The following is a 28,000-nucleotide window of genomic DNA, read 5'->3' as shown; positions in this document are numbered from 1 at the left end:
ACTGAGAGACTATTTGTTGGGCAAGGAATAGTGACTTTATTCAGAAAGCCAAGAGACCAAAAAGATGGTGGATTACTGTCCCAAAGAATCATCTTTGCTGAGTTAGAATTCGGGTTTCTTTTACACGAAAAGATCTATATAGCTTCTCTGCAAATATAGGCTTACTCCAGTGGCTGAGTACCTGAACTAAAGTCATCAGAGAATACATAGAAAAAGGTAAAGGACTAGCCACAACCACTGAGTCTGGGAAGTATGGCTCCACTATGTTCCTACCTTGTGACTTTGGGGTAAGATCCTTGCCACACACTTGACATTGCTGTGTGTTTTCTCCAGGATAAATACTCTGATGCTACTGGCGAGATGTGAGCTGTGAGGATAGGGTTTTTTCTTTCACATTTGTGAAATTGGTGAGGAATCTTTCCAGAATGAATTCATGTTCTACCTGACATGTTCTAACCTGACTAATAAACACATATATATCTGGCTTCTATCCAGTATGAATTTTCCCATGAAGCCTAAGATGTTGCCACACTCATGATATTTGTATGGTTTCTCAGTAGTATGAGTTCTCTGACCAACAGTAGGGTGTGAAGTTTGAACTTTGAATTTTGAAGACTTCTACCATATACCACATTCACATAAGTTTCTCTCATGTATGGATTTTCTGATGTTTAGTGAGTGCTGAGACCTGAGTAAAGGATTTTCCACACTCGAAACATTTGAAAGGTTTCTCTATATGTATTCTCCGATGACTTGTAAGGTGTGAATTTCGACTGAAGAACTTGCCACACTCATTACATCTATAAGGTCTCTCTCCAGTATGAATTCTCCAATGAAGGCGAAGATGTGGTTTTTGACCGAAGACTTTTCCACACTCATCACATTTGTAAGGTTTCTCACCAGTATGAACTGTCTGATGACTTAAAAGGGTTGACTTTACACGAAAGGCTTTGCCACACTCATCACATTTGTAAGGTTTTTCTCCAGTATGAACTGTCTGATGCCTTAAAAGGGTTGACTTTACATGAAAGGCCTTTCCACACTCATCACACTTGTAAGGTTTCTCTCCAGTATCAAATCTCTTATGACTTATGAACTGTGAAGGTTGACTAAAGTGCTTGCCACACTCATTATATTTGTAAGGTTTCTCTCCAAAATGAACCCGTTGATGACCAGCAAGGTGATCACTTCGGCTAAAGACTTTGTCACATATATCACATTTAAATGATTTCTTTCCTGTATGAATTTTCTGATGTCTCATGAGGTTTGAGCTGTCAGTAAAGGCCCTGCCACACTCATCACATTTGTAAGGTTTCTCTCCAGTATGAAGTGTCTGATGCCTTAAAAGGACTGGCTTTACACGAAAGGCCTTACCACACTCATCACATTTGTAAGGTTTCTCTCCAGTATGAACTCTCTGATGCCTTAAAAGGCCTGGCTTTACACGAAAGGCTTTACCACACTCATCACATTTGTAAGGTTTCTCTCCAGTATGAACTCTCTGATGACTTAAAAGGACTGACTTTACACGAAAGGCCCTGCCACACTCATCACAATTGTAAGGTTTCTCTCCAGTATGAACTCTCTGATGCTTTAAAAGGGTTGACTTCACAGGAAAGGCCTTACCACACTCATCACATTTGTAAGGTTTCTCTCCAGTATGAACTCTCTGATGACTTAAAAGGGTTGACTTTTCACGAAAGGCCTTGCCACACTCATCACATTTGTAAGGTTTCTCTCCAGTATGAACTCTCTGATGACTTAAAAGGGTTGACTTTTCACGAAAGGCCTTGCCACACTCATCACATTTGTAAGGTTTCTCTCCAGTATGAACTGTCTGATGCCTTAAAAGGACTGGCTTTACACGAAAGGCCTTACCACACTCATCACATTTGTAAGGTTTCTCTCCAGTATGAACTCTCTGATGACTTAAAAGGGTTGACTTTTCACGAAAGGCCTTGCCACACTCATCACATTTGTAAGGTTTCTCTCCAGTATGAAGTGTCTGATGCCTTAAAAGGACTGGCTTTACACGAGAGGCCTTGCCACACTCATCACATTTGTAAGCTTTCTCTCCAGTATGAACTCTCTGATGACTTAAAGGGATTGACTTTACACGAAAGGCCTTACCACACTCATCACAATTGTAAGGTTTCTCTCCAGTATTAACTGTCTGATGCCTTAAAAGGACTGACTTTACACGAAAGGCCTTACCACACTCATCACAATTGTAAGGTTTCTTTCCAGTATGAACTGTCTGATGCCTTAAAAGGGTTGACTTCACAGGAAAAGCCTTACCACACTCATCACATTTGTAAGGTTTCTCTGCAGCATGAAATCTCTTATGACTTATCAACTGTGAAAGCTGACTAAAGTGCTTGCCACACTCATTACATTTGTAAGGTTTTTCTCCAGTATGAACCCTCTGATGACCAGCAAGGTGTGCATTTTGGCTGAAGACTTTGTCACATATATCACATTTAAATAATTTCTTTCTTGTATGAATTTTCTGATGTTTCCTGAGGTTTGAGCTATCAGTAAAGGCCTTGCCACACTCATCACATCTGTAAGGTTTCTCTCTAGTATGAACTGTCTGATGCCTTAAAAGGATTGACTTTACACAAAAGACCTTGCCACACTCATCACATTTGTAAGGTTTTTCTCCAGTATGAACCCTCTGATGAACAGCAAGGTGTGCATTTTGACTGAAGACTTTGTGACAGATATCACATTTAAATAGTTTCTCTCCTGTATGAATTTTCTGATGTCTCCTGAGGTGTGAGCTATCAGTAAAGGTTTTGCCATACTCACTATATTTGTAACATGTCACTTCAGAATGAATTTTCAAATGACGTGCAAGCTGTGAACTTTGATCAAACAATTTGTCACCGACTTCATGTTTATGTAGTTTCTCTCTTGTATGGATGGCCTGATGTTTAATGAGGTATGAGTCCTTAAGATAGGCTTTCCCACAATCATCACATTTATAAGGTTTTTCCCTGTGTGCTTTGAGGTCTTGTGTTATTACTGAAAGATTCCTAAAATCATTCCCATATATATTAGAAACACTGGTTTGGACACAAGGAGGAATTCTTTGAAGTGGGGAAAATGAGAAACTGTTGTTGACAGACCTCTCAACCTCATTATATTCAGAAATTGTCCTGCCAGTTTGAAATATCTGCAGTGTATCCTGAAAGTTAAACCCAAGCCTGTTTCCAAAGGGCTTGATTCCTACATCCTTTCCATCATGTGAAACTCTTCCATCAGGCACATTTCCATCAAGGCTTACAGGTGTTCCTTTGTGATTTCTTTTGTCATCTCTCCCCTGACACTCAAAGTCACACATATTTTCCTGACTTCCCAAAAGATGAAAATGTTTGATTTCACAGCTTTCAGATCTTCCCAGCATCAATGTTTGGAATGGTTCTCGTTTATCACTGTTTGCTTTGGGTTGTAAATGCTTGATCACATGTGTAGGAGAGATATCTACAAGACAAAAAGAACCATAGGTACCTGCTCACAATAATTCAAAAATAAATGTTTCATGTTGAATATCTATTGCACCAAAAGTAATATACCAAGTTATGAAACACCACAATGATGACCTTAAGGTTTTAGAAACAATAAAGGAATAGAATTCTTAACATGAGAAAGCATGATAACATAAATTCACCATTAAAGTAGCCTAGTTTTAAAAACCATATGCCAAACACACTCATATTGGACAATATTATGGCAACTCTCAAAAACAGAGTTAGTTTTCTACCAGGATCCCTAGGAACATGTCAATCGACAGTTGTCTCAAATTGAAAAGAAAAATATTACACTATCATTGTATTCTGCATACTTACTATACATAAATAAATTCTAAGCAATATATTATATATTGTAACAGTAAATAATCCAAAACCAAGCTAACCCAATTAATAATGAACTATCCATAATTTGTTGTTTACAATTGAAAACAGATGAGAAAATGAAGAAGATGACTAAAACAATTTTTTGGAAACAACAGTTTTCTAAATCTGCTATAGAACTACGTACCCAACAAGAAAAGGCATTTTACAATGTTAACAAGTAGTATGTGTCAGCTGTATTGCAGAATACACGCTAAAAGACCATCATCTGTAAATGACATATTGAGACGTAAAATATTCACCAGTTTTCTAACAGCCAAGAACCAAAGCAATCCCTACCTATGTTGTTGTTCAGTCGCTCAGTTGTGTTTGACTCTTTGCGACCCCGTGGACTGTAGCCCACAGGACTCCTCTGTCCATGGGATTTCCCAGGCAAGAATAATGGAGTGGGTTGCCATTTCCTTCTCCATGGGATCTTCCTGACTCAGGAATCAAACCTGCATCTTCTGCATTAGCAGGTGAATTCTTGACCGCTGAGTCACCAAGGAAGGCTAATCCCTAGCCATGCACTATTCTTAATTACCTGGTTTAATGGCACCAAAGTATAATAAATAGAAAGTGAGTGCTTTGTGTGTTTATTGACTAGGGTCAGACACAGTATTGCTGAAAAATGTAGCAAGTGAAAAGCGTACAAGATATAATGGAGTTGAGGTTTGACAGAAAACAAAATTCTATAAGCAATTATCTTTCAATTAAAAAATAAATAAAATTTTAAACAGATACAATGTAGATAAAGTCATATATATCATCAAGAACATGACAGAATGTAGATATTACCTTTCTTAAACAAAAGTAAATGTTGACTATTTACTATAAAACATGCACTAGTGTAAGCCAACTGACAGCAGTCATTTGCTTTAAAAGGCTTCAGGTAAATCAACATGTTTTTCTCTAATCAGAGCAGGAGATATATCCAATTGGCCCACAAAGTGGTAAGAGAACCAGGATATGAATCTGCACCTACAGACTGAGAAAAATTATTTGTAAACATGACCACCCACCGAATGAATAGATTAGAAAATATTAGGAAAAAAAAAATACAAGGAACTTAGAAAATATCAAGGAAAATACAAGACAGAAGTAGACTCTTTAACTGTTATTCAACCATCCCATCTCGAACTGGTTTGTGAGTCATCATGGATGCACACAGTGATTGAGGTCATGTCCTGAGAAACTTGTTCAATAAATGACCAGAGATTATCTTTACAGTGAGAGCATGTAGAAGGTGCAGGGATGTGGTAGGTAAGAACAATGTTTCCATCCGTATCAAGGTACTATGTGAGGAATGGTCAGGACTAACAAAGGGCCTGCGTGGAGCATAGGGTACACAGGCTGATGTCAGATATCAGCTTGGGACTGCATGTCTTTGTGAAAATAACTGAGAGCGCAAACTAATATACTGACCTGAAAAGAAAAGAACTGCTTCAGCAAGTTTATGGGCATTATACTATGGGTATGGGACAGAAACAGGAGAGATTTTAGAAGTGACTATGTGGTGATATATGATATCACCATGTATGTGGTGATATATGGAGAAAGCAGGATAATACCTGTTATACTATTTACAATGTAATGTATCCAACTGTGAATTTTGTACGTTACAATGGCATGCTTATATTCAAGAAAAACATACACAATATTCCAGGATATTGTATAAGAATCTTATTAGCAAAAATCAGAAGGAAAATCCAGGAAAAGCCTATCTAAACCTGGGTTCCTCTGCCAAGTATGACTAACCTCTCTATTGGACATTCATTTCGCTTCTTCTTCCACACATGTTCATCTCAAGATCGAGGAGTATCAAAGAAAAGAAGGGATTGAAATTGACTCTGGAGGACTGTCTCAGTTACAAAAGCCTTTCTGAGGCTTCCAACTCCTTTTTGTAGAAAAAGGCTTTATTCTTCTAGACCTTCCCTGAGTTCCAAAGCGCAGATTCAAACAGTTACTAATACACAAAAGGATCATAAACCATGATCCAGTGGGATTTACTGCAGGGATGCGAGATTTCTCAATATCCACAAGTTATTCAGTATGATACACCACATAACAGTTGAAGACTAAAAACCGTATGATCATCAGTAGATGCAGAAAAGGTTCTGACAAAATTCAAGTGCCACTTATGATAAAAACCTTCAGAAAGTCAGCTCAGATGGACCCTACCTCAACAAAATTAAGACTGTATATGTCAAACACACAGCTAACATCATACCCAACAGGGAAAAACTGAAATCATTCCCCTTAACACCATGAATAAGACAAGAATGTTCACTATTGCCACTTCTATTGAACATATTTTTGGAAGTCCTAGCCACAACAATCAGAAAAGAAAAAGAAATAAAAGGAACTTAAGTTAAAAAAATATAAAGAAGTAAAACTGTCACTATGATGCTACACACAGAAAATCCCGAAGGTGCCACCAGATGACTACTAGACCTCATCATGAACAGGGTAAACTTGCTGGATACAAAATATATAGAAAACTGCCTCATTTCTATACAGTAATAATAATATATCAGAAAGTGAAATGAATGAAACACAGCCTCTAAAGCCAGAAAATAACCTGGAAAGATGCATCAGGCCCTCGTGATACTTTCTTTCTCATAATCCTAGAACATACTGACCACTCTACTGGATAGCTTCAAGCAGTGACTTTGAACGGAGCAAGAAAATAACATTAAGAATAGTATCTCCATTAGAGTTTTCTAGTAAATCTAGTAAATCCACTCCACAGAGACTCACCAGAGGCTGCCAATTAAACATAGGTGGATTATCACAGCAAGGAAACCAGATAAAATTTCAGATCCTCAGGAATATATTTCAAAGAAATTTAAGAAGTAAAATGATACAAAGTAAGGAGAATGTAACCTTGGGAACAGTTGACATTCCCAGACTGGGTAGAGCAGCACAAGAGTAAAAACAATACAACACGAAGGTCAGACATTACAGGATCTTGAGATGGGACCATGCGCCTGACCTACAGATGACAAGCTAAGAGCCCGCGAGATTCACATGTGCTCCCCTTGTCGGATCTAGGATCAAAAAGACGATCTCTCTACCACTCTCCTTACATCTTCCTAAGTAACAACCACAGAGGATCCAATCCACCAGCTTGTCCCACTCCTAACCAGAAAAAAACAGCCCTTTTGAGATACAGGTTTTTCTTTATACCTTGTATCTTTGGCTATTTTTACATCACTCCCCATTGTCTAGAGCTTTCTCTCGTGCTCCAATGTGGAGATAATATTCAGATCAGAAACAGAAATTCTGGGACTCCACTGGTGATCCAGTGGTTAAGATGCTACACTTCCAATGCAGGGGGTTCAGGTGTGAATCTTAGTCAGAGAGCTAAGATCCCACATGCAGAATGGGGCAGCCAAAAAAAAGTAAACAATCAAGCAAAAACAAACAAAAAGAAATAGATATTCAGGGTTATCAGAAGAAAGAAATCTAAAGTGCTGTGCATTTTTTTAAACACTGAGTCAAAAGTCAAAAGGTAGAAAACAGGAAATCGGTTTCTTGGTGTTTTTCTTTTAACATTTGCCAGTGAGCTTTGGACATAATTACGCTTTTGGGACAACCTCAGATGTGACATGAGACAGACACAGCATCTGAAGAGGGTCAGTTTAACCTTGTCAAACTGTGTCATGCCCAAGTCACCAGAACTCTCAGATGAAAGACATCAGGGCCTCCCAAGGGGCACACAGGGAAAATGCAGATACCCAAGGGCAGCTCTGGAAGCAAGTCATCCTCACCCACAGACAGCAGGTTCCTGTAGGTCTCCAGCATCACATCCCTGTACAAGGCCCTCTGAGCAGGGTCCAGGAATTCCCACTCCTCCTGAGTGAATTTGATGGCTACATCCTCAGAGGTCAGTTGTTCCTGAAATGAAACCACATGTCACCAAAAGGGCCATGAAAAGTTCTCATTTCCATGCAAAAGAGAAAGGATAGTAAGAAGGAGTAAGGCCTAAGAATTGACTGGATTGAAGTATGTGTTCTAACAGATCCATGCAGGGGTATCTGGAGAAATTATGGATCTCTAATTTTAATTTCTTATGCTTTTTCATAAGACCTTATGAGATCCTCCAATTAATATGGACTTTTCAACACTGTTCAAAATTCATGAACTATATATAAATAAAACTCAACACTGTATTGGCTACACAGAAGTGTCAGGTATTACGTTGGACCCAGTGAGTGTAATTCATTATCCAGATGAGGTACAGCATGAGTGGTGTCTTCAGAGATGATGAAGTCCACAGCACTTTTAATGGAAAGGTCAAAATTTACAGTTATGACGTTGAGAACAGCAGCAAAGACCCAAAGTGTTTGAAGGGTTTCTGTTGATCTAAATTACCATGATTACTCTAAACATTAAACAAGTAAGTTACAGACAAGAACCTGTCATCAATATAATAGCTCATTAAAGAAAGATCTGTTCCCACCTTACAAAGAAAAACCGTGTCACAGACACGCTGAGAAACTCGACTCAGATCAAGAAGGTTAGAAATGTTACACTAAGCACCTGAACTCAGAGACTTGGGCTCAGCAACTGAAGCTTAAGCATCTACCAGTTAAGTAATATGGAGAACATTAAAAGTCCTTTGACACAGGGCTCCTAAAGAAAACTTGAAAGAAGTCCAAGGTGAGCCTCCTCCCCGCCCCTCTGTCTTCTCTGCAGGGGGAGCAGCTCTCAGGCCTCGCGCCTTCATCCCCTGAAAATGGACGCCTGCGCCGAATTCCTCTCCACCCCGTCCCTGATCGGGAGAACCTGCCTGCTGAGTGATCACTGTCCGCGGTGGTGAAGGACCGGAGACACTGACCGATGAGGGCCATGGCAGCGTGGCAGCCCCGGGTCCCCGGACCATCTCACTCATTCCTAGCCGCAGCTTCCAAACCAGCGCCATTTCAAGGGACTTTGACACAGAAGCCAAGTGCCCTGGAGCTGGAGCGGCCAGAGCAGGGGAGGCTGGGTCCAGGGCTGGAGGTGGGACCGTGTGCAGGAGCGTCACCACTGCTACCCAGGAACCCTTCTCTGAAACAGCAGCTCGTCTGCGCCCTGGGCTTGGCCCTCTCAAAGGCCATGGGGCTCTTTGGCCTGATGGTGGTCTAGCTCATCTTCCTCACGACGTGAAGGAGCAGCTTCCACCTCCCACAGTTCTTTCTCCTGTGTCTGCCCTGTGTGTTCCCTTTCCTGTAACTCCCCAGGCAGCCTGGGGACAGTGGTGGGCTCAGGGTTTGACAGAAGGAAAGCAAATAAATATTGTATTAATGTGAAAAAAAAAAAAGTCGAAGCTGAACAATGTGGAATGGCATGAAGGTCATTAGAGAAATGGATACAGAAACACAACTGTTGGCAACTTACTACTTAAAACACTAACAGGATTGTTTAGACAATTTCAAGGCCACAGATTATACTGATAACATAATTTCAACTGAAAAAAAAGAAAATAATATGTAGCTTTTAAATCAAGATGTCTTCTATCTAAACCACAGACTTGCACATGAATGCATACATATCTATAAAAAGTTAACTGAAAAAATAAAAAATAAAAAATTAACTGAAATGAGAGGATTTGTCTCTTGACAGATTTTTTGGACAATTTTACATCATCCTTTTATTCACATGTATTTCAGCATGTTCCAGATGATAAAAATGTATACTTTGTACTCAGTTGAGTTTGTCAACAGGATTCTATACTAGCCTACCAAAAGAAAACTGGTAAAAACATTTAAAAAAAAAAAAAGAGAGAATTTGAACTCAATTCGTAATAAAATTACCATATACAAAAATACAAATACAATTTGATCCATTTAAATTTACATAGTGAGGCATTAACAGAAGCCAAAGACTTTCTTTCCTTTTTTTTCCATTAATAAAACAGTGATTTGAAATTAGAAGAGTCATTAGATTATGACAAAAAAAAATTATCACAAGAGTAAAGTAAAAAAAACTTCTTGAAGAATTAAAAATCATGGCAAAAGAGAATATAGAAAAAAATATAGTCATTAAGCAAGACTATCTCAAGGAACATCAGGATGGGAAGGAAACATTCAATACATTCCTTCTGAAATTACAGTGGCATGAAAGGAGCTGTCCAGGGTGCCTGTCTTTCACCAGGATAGGATGCCCATGAGCAGGGGCCACTAGAAGAAGTAACAGGAGGAAAAACACTGGGCAAGAGACACAGAGTTTGTCAGAGAGTTGAAACAGGTAGTACTCACTAACCTAAGGACATGGAAAGCTGAAAAGTGAAAGAATGCAAAAAGACAGTCCATCCTAAAGAGAGTAGGGGAGACTGTTATATCAGACAAAATAAACTGAAGAAAAAACAAGTGCAATGAGATAAATATTATAGAATGATAAAATGGTCAATCTACCAAAAAGCTGTAACAAGTAAAAATATATATATGTCTAACATTAGCTATCTCAGACAAATGAAGCAAACATTAAGGGAAAGGAAGACAGAAATAGTGAAACAGGAATAGTATGAGATTTCAATGCCCAAGTTGAACAAGCATGTACACATCACACGGCCCAACAAAAGCATAAAACACATACATCTCAAGGACATATAAAACATTCTCAATGAGAGACCACATGTTAGGCCAAAATTAACAATTTTAAGAGACTGATGCTATAAAAGTATCTTCCCCAACAACAATGAAATAAACACAAGAAAAAAAGAAAATTCCCCAAATGTGGCCATTAAACAACTTACTCTTACACCACAAATGGGTCTAAGACAAAAATCACATGGAAAATTTTAAATATGTGGATGAAAACGAAAAGACAACAGTACAAAATTTATAACACACAAAGACTGTATTAAAAGAAAGTCTGAACTGTTAAATGCTTACAGTATAAAAGAGAAAAGATCTTAAATCTGAAATCTATTGCTAGACCTCTAGCAAGTAGAAAACGGAAAACAAACTAAACTCAAGTTTAGCAGAAGGAAAGAGGTAAGTAAGAAAGATTAAACCAGAGAAAATAGAGACTAGAAAAATATAAAAATCAACAAACCAAGAGTTGATGTTTTGAAAAAACTGTATAGGAAAACCCCCACCTAGACTAAGGAAAAGAGAAAAACAGAGTCAAATAACTAAAAACAGATATTAAACAGGAGTGATTACAACTGAAGTCAAAGAAAGTTTCTAGAGATAAGAAAGTACTATGACCAATAATGCCTACAAATGACAGAATACAGGAGATACTGGCAAATTCTCAGAAACATACAAAGTATTTTACTTACTAAGAAATTAAAAAATCAAGAAGTGTTGAAAGTGAAAGTGTTAGCCACTGAGTCGTGTCTGACACTTTGTGACCTCACCAACTGTAGCCCACAAGGCTCCCCTGTCCATGCAATTTCTCCAGACAACAATACTGGACTAACCAGCCATTCCTTTCTCCAGGGAATCTTCCCACCCAGGGATAGAACCTGGGTCTCCTGCACTGCAGGCAGATTCTTTATGATATGAGTCACCAGGGAAGCCCATTGTAACTAGAGAGATTTAAAAAGTAGTCAGAAACCTCTAAGAAAAATATGGGACCAAATTCTACCAAACATTTACAAATAATTACCACTGATCCTGCTAATTCTATGGAGCAAGCATGATTCTAATAGTTTGCTGATTTCCGAAAGACACAAGAAAGGAAAACTGGAAACCAATGCCCCTGACGAATACTCATGCAAAACTAAAATACCTGCAAACCAACTTCAACACATATTAAAAAGATCTGGAGAAACAGACAGAGAGAACAGACAGAGGGGGGAGGGGAGGAAGGAGAGGCTGAGATGTATGGAGAGAGTAACTTGGAAACTTACATCACCATATGTAAAGTAGAGACCCAATGGGAATTTGCTGAATGATGCAGGGAGCTCCAACAGGGGCCCTCTAACAGCCTACAGGGGTGGGATAGGGAGGAGGATGGGAGGGAGGGGACATATGTATACCTGTGGCTGATTCATGTTGGTATTTGGCAGAAAACAACAACCTCTGTAAAGCAATTATCCTTCACTTAAAATAATTTAAATAAATAAATAAAAAGATCTGACACCATGACCAAGTGGGTTTTATTCACATAAGGCGAGAAGTCAACATACAAAAATCAATTAATATGACACAATACATTAACATACTAAAGGGAAGAAAAAAACAGGATCATCTCGATGCAGGAAAAAACCATTCGACAAAAATTTGACAACCCTTCAAGATGGAACACTCAACAAGCTACAAACAATAAATTATACCAACGTCAACATAAGAAATGCCATTATGAAAAGAGCACAGCAATGGGGAAAGAATGAAAGCTTTTCCTCTGAGGTCCAGACGGCAAGGATGCACACTCTGCACTACAGTTCAACAAAGCACTGAAACCCCTGGAGCAATTAGATGAGAAAAAGAAATCAAAGGTCCCCAAATTGAAAACAAAGTCAATTTATCTTCTTTCCCACATGACAAAGTTTCACAGGTAAAACTCATAAAGATTACAAAAGAAACATGCTATATCAAAAACGATTCTTTAATAACCACACAAAGGGTCAATCAACCAATTAACTCATTCTCAAAGCTGCCATGGCAATCTTTGTAGAAGCAGAATAAAACATGGGAAAGTCACAGAACTCTTCAAAGAGCAAACAGCAACACTCCTGAAGAAGGAAGATGGAGGTCTTTCTATTTCAAAACCTATTACAAGGTAATCAAGGTGATGTGGTACTGGTATACAAACAGACAAATAAACCAACTGAACAGAACACAGTACTCAGAAATAATTCTTTGTGTATATGTAAGGTATATTCACAAGGATGTCAAGATACACAAAAGGGAAAGGACAGTCTCAATTGATCTGATTCCCAGATTTTACCAGCTATTGTGCATATTAATACCTGACTTCCATGGGCAGTTTCCTTACCCTGGTTGACAGAGCAGACAGCACATCCAGAGGGTCCCTAAGCAATCCCTGCTGCCCAACAGCACTGAGACCCCGTCTCCAACCCGTGGGTGAGAAGCCCGGCCCAGGACGGTGCCCAGGGGAACCTCCTCACAAGGGCCAGGTAACCAGATCATGGGGACATGGGATCTAAGTGGAGACGACAGGCCCTGCGGGAAGGGCCCGGGTGAGTGTACGTGTACAGGAGTCAGACAGGACACTCCAGAGTCAGACACGATTAGCGAGTCCAGAGAAGGGCATTTCAGGAAGGACAGGCTGAATATGACCTCACCTGAGAAACAGCCATGCCTGACTCCTGTTCTTTCCTCTTCCTCAACTTCAGGGCTTCCTCAGGCAACACAAGTCTTCAGAGGTCTATCATGAAAGTGAAAACATGCTGTTTAATGCTTAGAGTCAACACATCCCCTTCCTGAGCCCCAACCACACACACAGGGAAGCCCTCACCATGAGGGACACACAGTCCCCTGTGGCCACTGTCTCAGGAGGGACTCAGGACAATCAACTCCCACAGAGAGACCAACACAGGACTTTCCCACACTTTCCCTGGGATCACACTCCCCTCCTGGTGAGGACTCAGCACACAGCAGCTGGGGGCACCTCCACTGACCAGGCATTCTCCTTCAGGTCACACCGAAGGCCCTGATCCATCCCCACTCAGAACAGAGCACCCCCTCCTCAGCCCAGATCTCAGCCCTCAAGAATGAGAGGACTCACAGTCCTGATGCTCAGTGAGGGATCCAGACTGGAATGAACTGGGGCATCTTAAACATTCTCGAGCTGTGGACCAACACAAACTACCTGAACAGGAATCTCGGGTCAGAGGGTACAAAACATGGGTATGCAAAATGACTCATCAATGAAATGTGAAGCCTGGACTGAGCACCATTCAGAGGAGAGAAGCATCCCCCAACTCTCCTTTTCTTTCCCAGCCTTACTCAGGTGTAACTAACAAAAATGCTATAAATGTACTGTGTACAAAGTGAACATGTGATAGATTCACACACTGAATAATTATTATAGTCGAGTAAGTTACACTTCCACCTATGAGTACACTGTATTATTTCTCTCTGGGTGAATTTCAAGTATATAGAAACACTACAGGCAGCATGCATTACCTCAGATCCCCAGAACTTACTTAGTTTACAACTGAAAATCTCTACTCTTTGACTAACAGTGCCCCATTTCCCCCTCCACCCAGCTCCTGGTAACAGCCTTATTACTCGATGGCTCTATGAGTTTGACAATTCTAGTTTCCACATACAGTGTCTGTCCTCCTTTGTCAGGCTTATTTAACTTGGCATAATGTTCTCTAGGTTCATTCATTTTGGCCTAAATGCAGGATCCTTCATTTTTATACTTATACATGGAGAAAAATAGTTCAGGAACATAGAGTATATAATAAATATTTCTATACCACACTTTTGTTACTTATTCTTTGGTCAAGAGACATCTGGCCTGTGTCTATGCCTTGGCTTTGCAAATCCAGTCACACTCATGGGACTGCAGACATTTCCCTGAAAAACTGATCACTTTCCCTTTGGATATCTGTCAGAAATGGGTTTGACAGACTGTAGGTCTTTCTATGTGAATTTTTTAAGGAACTTCCATGTTCTTTTCCAACACAGCAGTACCATTTACATTACCACCAACAGTGCAGGTAAGATTCCGTGTGTTCTGTACTGTGCCTGTGTGTGTGCTTATTTTGGGAGGGATAGTAGTGGATAACAGAGAAGCCGGCACTGGCCTGGCAGCAAGAGAGTTGCAGCTGCATCTTCTAGAGGACGAGCCTCAGGGCTGCAGATCACTGTGGCATCGCTGCCCTCTCATTTATCGGAGCCATCTTCCCCTACGTTACAGGACTTTATGACTCTTCTCAGGTTGGGCCCAGAGATCCCTACCGAGCAGGACCACCTTATAACAAGCATTCTGAGATCTTAACCTTAGTACTCTTAATTTCCCAGCGGAACTCAAACAAGCTTACAAACTTTCATGGTGTCCAACAGTGTCTCCACAAAGCCCATAATGAGCCTCGAACCCTCTTATACCAACACAAAGCATTCCAAGCCCTAATAACTCATGCATGAGACAAAAGACAAAAGAGGACACCCAAGGATCCATAGACACAAGACACCATATTTTCATTTACAGTGAGTGATCCAGGTCAAACACCGAAATCTCCAAAGACTGTGAAAAAGAGGGATAATTCCAATGATGCACATGGCCCAGTGAGACCTCAGCATCTTCCATGGAAACACTCCAGATTCTCTTGGTATCTTTCCAAACGCACATGAAACTTTCTTCACCAGCAACCCCAAGTACACAATGATACCAAAGTTGATGCAAAGAATGACCTGAGATGTTCCCTGTTACTCTATGGTGCCTGCCTGCTAAAAGAGCCAACAAAAGCCAGCGAGTGGAGTGGGTGATGGGGGCACCTGCTAGAACCAGCCCAAGCCCAAGGCTCCCAGCCTCCTGCACCCACAGGTGCCTGTGGGATCAGCCCAGGGCACAGTTCTAACAGTGGAAAAGACTTCTCTGGGCCCAATTCCACGTCTTTCATTGTTGCTCACGTGTGGTCATGAGTTGTCCAATCAAACCTGTGCAGGCAAATCTCAGTCTCAGTATTGCTGTCCCAGGGAATATGAGCTAAAGCATTTAACACCTCAAACCATTCCATGTCGGTTCTCCAACAAACCCACTTCCAGGTTCTCCAGCCTGAACTGAGACATTCTTTTCCAACAGACCCACACACCCCTTGTCCCTGTAACCACACTTGGGATGGGTGCACACTCCATTCACTGGTCTCACCTTGATGCCCCCAAGTGCTGACACAAGCCTCCTGCAGACCCCACCAGGCTCCATCCGCTTTCCCCATTTGTCTACCTCTCCTCCCTGCATGACTGGACTAAGCAAGACTAAAGTGCACAGGGGCCTTTGGCAAAGGGGATCACAAGAGGAGTGCACACGAGCTACCACCGAAAGGACACTCACATTCAGTATGAAAATCAAGAAACTGGCCCTCCTCGGAAAGTCAGCCACCACCTGGGGACATTATGGAGTCCAGGTGCAAAGGCATTTGAGATGAGGAAATCTCAAATCAAGGGTCTCCAGGTCTCACTATCTCCTGTTCTTACCACCCACACCTACTGGGAAGATATTCTAGCTCTTGGGGGGCGGGCAACATCTCCTTCCTGCCCCGTTAGGTTTTGGATTTCTGCTCATCCTCAGCGCTCTGAAATCACAATCGCTGACACTGAGCACATGAACTCCTAGATGGCAAAGCTGCTGTCCACGATGGTGACTGGTCCCTGGATGGACAGAGCTTATCTGGGGGCTGCAGCAGATTAAACTCAGCAGACTAAACATGGGGACATCTTAGTCCACTGCTTGAGGACACCAGTTCTGTAGGGCTTTTCAGGATTTCCTATATTTCTTGGCTATTCTTTTGAGTAATTAAGTAGTCCCATGGGGTAAAGATCAATTACAGCTGAAATGTCTAGAACATGGGAAATATCTTCATCACCTGCCCTGTTCTCTTGGTCTTCCCTGAGGATTATTCAGCCCAACCCATAGTGCTGTCATCTAAAGACATTTCCAGTATCAGGTACTGCAACCACGCTGGGAAGAAGGGGAACACTATGAGCCCTAAAAAGAGGGGAACCAGGAAGGACTCAAAATAACCCATGAAGAAGGGCAAGAATCTCTGCTGATGGCAACTGATAGAGGCAATAAACCTGGGGAACATGAGACAGACAGTTAGGAGCGGATGGGGAACCTCTCTGAGCCTAGACTTGAAGGGAGACAAAGGGCCTGAGCCAGGGTGACTTGAAGGTGAGAAAAGAACTACGATGTCAGACAGAAATGGTTTTGGTATTTGGAAACAGAGAAAAAGTAAATGAGACGACGACAGGCTGAACCGTGAGCAGACGGTTAGCTCCCAGGATGAGGCTGGAGACACTGACAGGGCCCTGAGTTTGACAGAGGGCTGTGGAGCCACAGCGAGGAGTCAAGCTTCTGTCCCAAGAACAAATGAAAGCCAGTGGAGGTCTGAACGTCTGGACGTGAAAAGAAATCTCCCTTCAGATTTAGCCTTATTCATAGAAGTCATCTGATTCTGAGCCTGTGATCCTGCCTCCATCCTACAGTTTTCCTTTTCTTTTTTCATTTAGGGAGGACTGAGATCTATTTAAAATTCTAATTACCACCAGTCACTCCCTCCAAACCAGAACTGCCACACACAGACACACAGACAATTTGGCTAGTCATTTCAGGGGTCAGTGCTGCTCACGCTCAAGTCTAGTCCTGTCTCTGGTCTAGTTTCCGGTCTAGTCTCTCATTTCCATGGTACAAGTGGGCTCCCTCAGGCCCAGAGAGAAGCCGTTTATGAGAAGATCTGAGCTGAGTGAAGAGAACCGGGTATAACTGAATAATGAAATGGGAGGCTGAAGGGCAAGTGGGCCAAGTTTGTCCTTGTTGCCCATCCCATTTAACACCAGGAACATCTGTCATGTATCTGAGCAAAAGAAACTCTTCATTCAAGATTGGGTCAAACTGATACAAAGCAGGTAATTCTTTATTATGAGATTGCAGTAAAATATTTTAAAAATACAGAATTGCAAACATCTAGCCACTGGTACAAAACACATTGTAAGGGGTCAGCTTAGAAATAGGATCTGAGCAATGTTTTTCATCATGAAGAGACAGGCTCTGTTGGAAGGTTCCTGGTCAATCCAGCCCATCCTTCTTCATTTGCACAGAAAAGTCAAAAAGGGACCTGAAGGAAACATCTTCATATCACCTCACAGCTCACTTTTTTCACTGATCATAGAAAATGGAGAAAACAGACCATTAGACTAACCAGTTAAACTAGGTGGTTTTTTTTTCTTTTTTCTTTTTTGTTGAAAGGAAAGAATGAAGCATTTTGTTGGTTTTATCACATTAAATGTTCTTTTATTTTCCCATTTCTCAAAGAAATGCCTTTAATTTCACAAGATCTAATGTCACACCTCCGTTATTCTCTGGTAAAGAGCTGAGACCAGAAATATCCATTTGTGTGTGCACAGTAAACACATACACACAATCCATGTCTTTGGTACAACCACAGTTGAAAATATGTCTATTTTATTACACGATGTCCCATACATAAAAGCCCCCAAGATGTATTTCTCTTTGAATTCAGAGAAAGGGAGGGGAGGTGATCTTTGCTAATTAACTTTATTTTTACAGTTTCCTCATTTTTATTTTTTAATTATTTTAATTGGAGGATAATTACTTTATAACATTGTGATGGTTTTTGCCATACATCTAGATGAATTCGACATGTGTCCCCCCAGCCTGAGCCCCCTTCCACCTCTCTCCTCACCCGATCTCTCTGGGTTGTTCCAGAGCACTGGCTTTGGGTGCCCTGCTTCGTGCATCGAACTTGCACTGATCATTCTATTTTAATATGGTAGTATACATGTTTCAATGCTATTTTCTCAATTCATCCCACCCTCGCCTTCTCCCACTGAGTCCAAAAGTCTGCTCTTTACATCTGTGTTTCCCTTTGTTGTCCTGCATGTAGGATCGTTGGTACCATCTTTCTAAGTTCCACATATATGCATTAATATACAGTATTTGTCTTTCTCTTCTGACTTATTTCACTCTGTATAATAGGCACTACGTTCATCTACCTCATTAGAACTGATAAACGAGGTGACATTTTTGCTACGCATGGCATAAAATAGTCTAATATGATTTACTACTTACCAAAGAAAATTTCAAATGTACGAGATGAAGGGAAGAAAGTGCTCAGGCAAGGAAAGAATCTGAAAAAAATTTGAAAAAAAAAAAAATTGTGAATTATTTTTAATTTAAAAATCTGGTGTCAAAGTTTAAAAAAACAGAGAATAATCATATTTACAAAAGGGTGATTAAGACTAGAATACTGGAAACTAAAAACGCTTAATTCTGAAGATAAAAATGATTACAGACACTGAATGAATTAGGACCTATTCCAAGCTACAAAAAGCACTATACATAAAGAAAGGAGAAAATGTGAATCCATTAAAAAAAAAAATGCCTTAAAAATGCTCCCCAATAGTGATACAGTGGATAAGAATCTGCCTGACAATGCAGGGGACATGGGTTCTATCTCTGGTTCAGGAAGATCTCACAAGTACAAACAACTAAGCCTGTGCACAACTACTGAGCCTGTGCTTTAGAACCTGGGAGCCACAACTCTTGAGCCCACCGCACAGAACCGAAGACAGCACAGCCACAAAAAATTAATTAAAAAAAAAAAAAGCTACCACAGAGTGACAGAGTCAGTCATTTCTTGCCCCAGGTCTATTCTTCCTCGACATCGATACGAAAAGAGATGGAAAAGCCAGGAAAAGAGAAGAGGGTCACTCAGAAGTCAGTGAATCAAGCCACTGCCCCAGGCTCAACAGGGTTTGCAAATGAAAGCCATCTTCTGCCACAAGTATTAAAAAAAGACACAAGCCTTGTAGACAGGAGTTTTGAAATTCTCATCCTCCTCTGTAGAACTAAAATCGTCTGTATCCAAACAACTGGCCACCCCTGGATCGAGCTTACCCCTCTGTTCACCTATCTCCCTTATTTCATCTGGGTCTCTGGGTCTCTTTTTCTCCCCCTCTGCCCTCCTGTTCCTGTCCTACTTCCTCCCTCACACGTGTCCTGTCCCAGGCTGCTGCAATTCGTTCCCCCTCTCTCCAACCTTCCTGAGTCTTTCAAAAATCCATACCTGTGTCTGCCTCCTCCCCCATTTCAGCTCCCTCTTTGCGCTCCAGATTACTCCCCTTCTCAAACCGGGTGAAAACACAACTCGGGACTCTAACCCAAGAGGCCTGGACTCAAACCCAGCCAAAACCCAGTTCGGGACTCTCCACCTCTGACCTCCCTCATCACCCGTCGCCTCCCTGCTCCCATCACTGATACAGGGCAGCTCTCCCTATGCTGTTCTCCAATCCCTGGAGATCTGGCTTTCTAATTTATTAATACTTCTCTATTTTACCCACTTGGGTATTTTCAAGGCTTAACCTCTTTGACTTGACTATCCCTTTGCAATCCCTCAGCCATTCTCAGAGTTAGCGTTGGTTCTCCCTGACGCTTTTCTCCTCAGTTTCAGTTATTTCTCTCAGTCGTCCTGACTCTGCTTCTCCTGATCCTCCCGCCTCCTGTCTTTACTGAGTGGGCGACAGAAGGACACGCCCCCGGAGCGGAAGAGCACCTTTTCTGACCGAGTTGAATTGGGCATGGAACAGCACTGGCTGTCACAGGGCTGGCCCAGGTCACCTACCTACGCGGGGTGAGGGGACGGGCTGACAGGAAAGGGGGGCCCTGCGGGGCACAAGGAGCGGCCTAGGAGACGCGAGGACAGAGGGGCTGGGAGGGAAGGGGTCTCAGGAGCGGGGCGGGCTCTCCCGAATCCCGGGACCGGGGAGAGGGCGCGGCCTCTCCGGGAGCGGCGGCGACGGGCTCTGCCTCCAGCGGTCGGGAAGGCGACGCGGCGGGGCGCGACTCTAACTCGCGAGAGAGGGCTGTACTTGGTGAGGCCAGAGGTAAAAAAGGGTTTTAAGCAGGAAAATGTCGCCAGAGGCGGTGGCTACGCGGACGGAGGACCGAAACCGCCTCAGAAACTCTTAAAACCCAAACGAAAAAATAACTGGGCCGCAATGGCAGCGGCAGCGTTTATTCGGGGCCGAGCACCGGGCGCCAGGCTTTTCAGGTCGCTGACAATTGTCACACCCTGAGGACGAGTGAGCCGGAGGGGTAGTACCCTAGAAGGAACCTTAGGCGCCGCTCGGGGACCTCGGCTCCGCGCTCTCCAACTTCCGGGTCCGTGGGAAAGGGCTTTTGGTATTAGAGCCGCGGCTTCCGACGAGGGGCGGGGCGAGCATCGCCGTGCCCGCTGCTCGTGGGAGGGGCGGGGCGCGGACGGGGGCGGGGCCTGTTACCTTGACAGGATTAAGTTACATCTGTAACACTGCTCAGGTAAAAGCTTCAAGTTATGTCGGAACCAAGATCCTTCCTCTTAAGACTAAAAGGGTTTATTCGCAATAAAAAGCTGTTTTTCACAGCATGTTGTGCTCAGATCCTGCTAGTGAGGCTGAAGCAATTCAGGGATCTGGGAACTTGGGCAGTTTTAAGAAACAAGAATGGGACTAGTGTGTATATTACAAATAACAAAACTCTCCCTGGGTAGAAATGGGCTATTCCCTACTGACACCCTACAAAACAGCAAACTCAGCATAGTGCTGAGTTTAACAATCTCAGGGTCAGTACCTGGGTGTCTGAGATGGAGGACTTAAGAGATGTGATCATTTGGGTCACTAACCAAAGCCTTTAAAAGAGCAAGACATTTTAAATGATTATAAACTGTGTTATTGTTTCTTTTATCCAACGTGTTTTAATTATTTCCCTGTCTAAACCCAACTCTCTAAACAGTGACATAAAGGGGGTTGTATAAGCAATTCTTTCGATGACAAATATCATTGTGTAAATTTAAGCTACAGAGAAAAATTAACTGATATGTACACTGTGAAACGATTAGCACAATAAGTTTACCTAGCATCCATAATTTTGTATAGATAACCTAAAAAGAGAAAGCAAAATAGGAGAAAAAAACATTTCTTTTTCTTTTGATGAGAAGTGCATTATTCTTTACAATGCTCTATCCTATACTTCGAAGGAAGTGCTTAGTCACTCAGCTGTGTCAGATTCTTTGTGACCCCATGGACTCCATGGACCCCATGGACTGCCAGGCTCCTCTGTCCGTGGGACTCTCCAGGCCAGAATACTTGAGTGGGTTGCCATGCCCTCCTCCATGGGATCTTCCCAACCCAGGGATCGAACCCAGGTCTTGTGCATTGCAGGCGAATTCTGTACTGTCTGAGCCACCAGGGAAGCCTGACTGTTAAGTATCTTTCCCAAAAACTTGTTTAGGAAATTACACTAAACTAAATAATATCCATAATGTAATTTCAAATTGATTATATGTTCAGTATGAACAGAATTAGAATTGTTCACTTTCTATTTGCAAAGTGTAATATATTTTAGGTCTTTATTTCATAAAGCAATGACAAATCTAGACAGCATATTAAAAAGGAGAGACATTACTTTGCCCACAAAGGTCTGTATAGTAAAGCGATGTTTTTTCCAGTAGTCATGTATGCATATGAGAGCTGGACCATCAAGAAGGCTGAGTGGCAAAATGGATTAAAGATCTAAATGTAAGACCAGAAACTATAAAACTCCTAGAGGAGAACATAGGCAAAACACTCTCCGACATAAATCACAGCAAGATCCTCTATGACCCACCTCCCAGAATATTGGAAATAAAAGCAAAACTAAACAAATGGGACCTAATGAAACTTAAAAGCTTTTGCACTACAAAGGAAACTATAAGTAAGGTGAAAAGACAGCCCTCAGATTGGGAGAAAATAATAGCAAATGAAGAAACAGACAAAGGATTAATCTCAAAAATATACAAGCAACTCCTGCAGCTCAATTCCAGAAAAATAAATGACCCAATCAAAAAATGGGCCAAAGAACTAAACAGACATTTCTCCAAAGAAGACATACAGATGGCTAACAAACACATGAAAAGATGCTCAACATCACTCATTATTAGAGAAATGCAAATCAAAACCACAATGAGGTACCATTACACGCCAGGCAGGATGGCTGCTATCCAAAAGTCTACAAGCAATAAATGCTGGACAGGGTGTGGAGAAAAGGGAACCCTCTTACACTGTTGGTGGGAATGCAAACTAGTACAGCCACTATGGAAAACAGTGTGGAGATTCCTTAAAAACCTGGAAATAGAACTGCCATATGACCCAGCAATCCCACTTCTGGGCATACACACTGAGGAAACCAGATCTGAAAGAGACACGTGCACCCCAATGTTCATCGCAGCACTGTTTATAATAGCCAGGACATGGAAACAACCTAGATGCCCATCAGCAGATGAATGGATAAGGAAGCTGTGGTACATATACACCATGGAATATTACTCAGCCGTTAAAAAGAATTCATTTGAATCAGTCCTAACGAGATGGATGAAACTGGAGCCCATTATACAGAGTGAAGTAAGCCAGAAAGATAAAGAACATTACAGCATACTAACACATATATATGGAATTTAGAAAGATGGTAATGATAACCCTATATGCAAAATAGAAAAAGAGACACAGAAATACAGAACAGACTTTTGAACTCTGTGGGAGAAGGTGAGGGTGGGATGTTTCAAAAGAACAGCATGTATACTGTCTATGGTGAAACAGATCGCCAGCCCAGGTGGGATGCATGAGACAAGTGCTCGGGCCTGGTGCACTGGGAAGACCCAGAGGAATCGGGTGGAGAGGGAGGTGGGAGGGAGGATCGGGATGGGGAATACGTGTAAATCTATGGCTGATTCATATCAATGTATGACAAAACCCACTGAAATGTTGTGAAGTAATTAGCCTCCAACTAATTAAAAAATTTTAAAAAATAAAAAAATAAAAAAAAATAAAAAAGAAGGCTGAGTGGTAAAGAACTGATGCTTTTGAACTGTGGTGTTGGAGAAGACTCTGGAGAGTCCCTTGGACTGCAAGGAGATCAAACCAGTCAATCCTAAAGGAGATCAATCCTGAATATTCACTGGAAGGGTTGATGTTGAAGCTGAAGCTCCAATACTTTGGTCACCTGATGTGAAGAGCCAACTCATTAGAAGAGACCCTGATGCTGGGAAAGATTCAAAGTGGGACAAGAAGGGGACGACAGAGAATGAGTTGGTTGAATGGCATCATCAACTCATTGGACATGAGTTTGAGCAAGCTCTGGGAGATGGTGAAGGACAGGGAAGCCTGGCATGCTGCCGTCCATGTGGTTGCAAAGAGTCGGACATGACTGTCCAAGTGAACGACAACAACGTTCTCTCAAATGTGGGTAACAAAGTCTGAAAAATACAGTCTTCCGAAGATTTGGGATTTATGGATGAACTCCATACCCCCATCAAACCATGGGATCTAATCATTTTCAGAACATTCAAAAACTGCAGATTATATGCTATTTTCAAAAACACATGTCAAAATATATCTATCTTAGCAATATCTTCTTAGATGCACTTCTAGTAGCCAACTCCCACACTTAGGTTTGTTTCAGAGCAGGCTGTTTGATACGAAATCTCGTAGGCATTCTTTTTCTTATAGCTGAGTCAAAATCCTCAGCATGATCAGAAGCTCCCATCACTAGGACTTGGCACCTGGGATCCGAATCCAGTCCATCCCAAAGACTCATAAACCGAGCTTTCATCATGGCTAGGCTCCACGGTCAGAAACTGAACATTCTCATGATCAGATTGCTCAAGTCCTAATACCTGAACTCAACGTAAAGGTTTTCCCACACTCATTGCATTTGGGAGGTGTAGCTCCAATATGTTCCCCAACTTGTGATCTTTGGGTAAAAGCCTTGCCACACACTTTACATCTGTGTGCTTTCTCTTCACGATAAATATTCTGCCATCTAGTAATAAATGAACAATAACATGAAGCCTCAGCATATTCACTGCAATGTAACTCATGAAGTATTTGGTAAGTCTAAGGCACAACCTAAAAGTTATTCAACTTCAGTACATTAGTACTGCTTGGTGCAGTACAAACAACTGGATTACTGGTGCAAGGGGGACCAATGAGAAAACGTTGCTCACATTCCTGTCACTGGTGATGAACTCTTTTAGAATAAGTAGATTTTCAACGGCCTGACCACATTCAACATCACTTGTTCTCAATCCAGTGTGAATATTCTCATGAAGCAGAAGATATGAACCACTGCTGAAAGCACTGCAACCTCAATTGTATTTTCAAGGGCTCTCACCTCTGTACATCATCTGATGGCAAGTTAGGCTTGAAAGTACACTGAAGAATTTACCACACTCATTACATTTCTAACGTTTCTTTTCATTGGAAAAGACCCTGATGCTGGGAAAGATGGAAGGCAGGCGGAAAAGAGGATGAGATGGTTGGATGTCATCACGGACTCAATGGACAGGAGTTTGAGCAAGTCCTGGTGATGGTGAAGGGCAGGAATCCTGCCTCCTTCAGTCCATAGGGTTGCTCAGAGTCCGAGAGGACTGAGTGACTTAACGACAGCCCACTCCAGTATTCTTGCCTGGGAAATCCCACGGACACAGGAGCCTGGCGGGCTACAGTCCCTGGGGAGCTCAAAGAGATCTGACTGAGCACTGTGACCATTTTATATTTCTCTTTGATTCTAATGCTCATACAAGTAACCAGCATCTCTAAAAATAACCTGCTAAAATGAATTCTTTGCGGTCAATTTACTACCATGGTCATATAAAACAGAAAAGTACAGTAATACACCTCCCTAACACCCGAGAAAGAACTTCAGCTCCAGCACCAGTCCCAAAGCAGAAATTCGAAACTAGTTCCTGAACACGTGATTTGATACTTATAAAATCATCAACTGCCATGTCAAAATTAAAATGACCTTTTCCTTATAAATTACTACATATTTCGTGCACTGTATGTGTTACCTCAGGATCTTACCTCGACAGGAAATCAGACCCTGGGCCTCTCACAGCAACGACTGAATTTATTTCGGCTAGAGGAAGGGGTCGGAGAATAGGGAGGTGCGAAGTGACTGGAGACCACGGATAGGGAGGAGAGGGGACCCCACGGGCGCAGCTTAACAACAAAAACAAAAACAAACAACTACCTCAGGTTCCCAATGGTCGGCCGCAGCTACCATGTCTCGGCTTCAGGAATTTGCTGCAGAATGGCTTGCATCTAAACGGAGACCAGAAACTCCTCAGCCACTGGTACCAGAACAGGAGGGGCGGGGCGTAGGACACACGCCTGCGCCTGGGCGTGTGAGGGGCGGGGCCGAGCGGACACCTGCTGTGTTCTCCCTTTGGGTTCCCAAGTACCTTGCCAAGGTTTAGAAGTACTTGAGGGTCTTTTCCGTCTTGTATTGCATCATGGATTCCTCATAACTGTAACAGTTTTAAAGTAAAAACTTAATATTCTGTGGGATAATTGCGTTGGAAAGTAAGGTTTCCTCAAAACAGGATTCCTGCTGATGAGGCTGAAGCAGTTCAGCCTGGGAACTGAAACCTGGTGTGGTGGCCGGGCTGGCGGTGGGTAGGGGTGGGTGGGGGTTGATGTGCGGTGGTGGCTGGACCCAGAAATATTCCTGCAATTCCAATTAATTTAAGTAGTTTAAGTACACAAGAACTGTCTTTGTGTAGGGATGACAAGCTGGAATGTGAATCACACAGCTCTTAGTAACACCTCATAGTTAACACCTGTAAGAAAAAAATATCTTGACATTCCACTTCTTCAAAGATCAAGCTTATTAGTCACTGCAGAGGCCCAACAACAACGCACCCTGAGGGGAATGCAGGCTGGAGAAAAACAGGTAGGTTCAGACATAGTAACCTTGGTAAATCAGCAACAGCCTCTTGGGCCCATCCTCCTCCTCAGGAAGTCCAGGTAAGTTTAGGCGAGTCTCTCCTGATAGAGGGTCACTCTCTGTCAAAGGTCTGTTAGCTAGAAGCATTTTCAACCTATTTTTTTATCTCTGACAATATTCCACCAACAACCTTCCCACAAATAACCAGGCCTCATTACTTGAAGCTAACTGCTCCTTGTCCACTGCCCCACATCATCACCTTAGGTTTACTGTAGCACTGACAGTCAACCGTAATGCACAAAACCTGAAACTATCTCTCAAATGACTTCAGATTCTCTGATCTCTTAAGATACTTTCTCACTATTATATACCACTTTCCACTGTACTTGTCAGCAGTCCATAAGTCAGCATTATCCACACTGGGTCTCACTGACTGGAAAACTACCAACCAAAACTCACTTCTTTAATTCAAATTAAACACTAGTATCACACCAAAGAGGCTTCCCAGGTGACTCAGCGGTAAAGAATACTGCCAATGGAGATGCAAGAGATGGGGGTTTTATCCCTGAGTCCGACGATCCCCAAGATTAGGAAATGGCAACCCACTCCAGTATTCTTGCCTGGGAAATCCCATGGACACAGGAGCCTGGCGGGCTACACTCCATGGGGTCTCAAAGAGTTGGAAATGTCTGAGCATAGAGACCATTTTATGTTTTTCTCTGATTCTAGAGCTCATACATGTAACCAGCATCACTAAAAATAATCTCCTAAAATGAAGAGTCTCTGTAGTCAATTTATGACCCTGGTCATATAAACCAGAAAAGGACAGTAATAGGACTCCCTAACACTCCAGAAAGAACTCCAGCTCCACCACCAGTTGCAAAGATCAAAGTCTAAGCTAGTTCCTGAACACGTGTTTTGGTATATTTACAAAATTATTCAGTGCCAGTTCTCAATTATAATAACTTTCTCTCTAGTAACAAATTACTATATGTTTCGTGTACGATATATGTTACCTCAGCATTTTCCACTGAAAGGAAATTAGACCACGGGCCTCTCAAGGTAACAACAGACTTTACTGAGGGAGGAAAGGTTGGTGGATTAGGAAGGTTCCAAGTGACCCGAGACCACAGATATGGAGTAGAGGAGACCCTATGGGCGGAGCTTAACAAGACTAAAAAGCAAAAAACAGTACCTTAAACTAATGAGCCATCAATGGTGCAACACAAGCCGGGGAGACCGCACCTACCAAGTCTCGGCTTCAGTAATTGCTGTAAACTCACGTCCTTTGAGGGGAGATACCAGATATTCCCAAGCCGCAGGTTCCAGAGGAAAGGGACAATGAGGGGCGGAGGAGCCTAGGACACCCGCCTGCGTTGGGACGTGTGAGGAGCGGGGCCGAGCGGGGCCGAGCGGGGCCGAGCGGGGCCGAGCGGGGCCGAGCGGGGCCGAGCGGGGCCGAGCGGGGCCGAGCGGGGCCGAGCGGGGCCGAGCGGGGCCGAGCGGGGCCGAGCGGGGCCGAGCGGGGCCGAGCGGGGCCGAGCGGGGCCGAGCGGGGCCGAGCGGGGCCGAGCGGGGCCGAGCGGGGCCGAGCGGGGCCGAGCGGGGCCGAGCGGGGCCGAGCGGGGCCGAGCGGGGCCGAGCGGGGCCGAGCGGGGCCGAGCGGGGCCGAGCGGGGCCGAGCGGGGCCGAGCGGGGCCGAGCGGGGCCGA

The 28,000-nt window shown here is 42.6% G+C and overlaps 1 protein-coding gene across 13 annotated transcripts; it reads right to left on the bottom strand.

Annotated features, from left to right (window-relative positions):
- Positions 1–12: 12 nt before the first annotated feature.
- LOC133054763 (zinc finger protein 665-like) lies at positions 13–27,673 on the bottom strand. Of its 13 annotated transcripts, none has more exons than XM_061140061.1 (7): positions 27,484–27,672; positions 25,804–25,869; positions 25,593–25,663; positions 18,618–18,676; positions 13,141–13,223; positions 7,670–7,796; positions 13–3,486 (listed from the first exon to the last, which is right to left on the bottom strand). In XM_061140061.1, the coding sequence occupies exons 5-7, from the start codon at positions 13,153–13,155 to the stop codon at positions 650–652; spliced, it is 2,979 nt and encodes a 992-aa protein (XP_060996044.1). In that variant the 5' UTR covers positions 13,156–13,223; positions 18,618–18,676; positions 25,593–25,663; positions 25,804–25,869; positions 27,484–27,672; the 3' UTR covers positions 13–649. The 13 variants fall into 13 exon arrangements, 11 of the variants coding, with proteins under 11 accessions (XP_060996044.1, XP_060996049.1, XP_060996045.1 ...); XM_061140066.1 differs by having other exon boundaries at positions 27,538–27,672; XM_061140062.1 differs by having other exon boundaries at positions 25,593–25,869; positions 27,484–27,673.
- Between the last annotated feature and the right edge of the window lie 327 nt (positions 27,674–28,000).

Source organism: Dama dama, chromosome 4 (assembly GCF_033118175.1).
Source record: "Dama dama isolate Ldn47 chromosome 4, ASM3311817v1, whole genome shotgun sequence".
NCBI classification, from domain to species: Eukaryota; Metazoa; Chordata; class Mammalia; order Artiodactyla; family Cervidae; genus Dama; species Dama dama.
The sequence above is the reverse complement of the archived record's forward strand: the minus strand, read 5'-3'. Positions and strand labels throughout refer to the sequence as shown.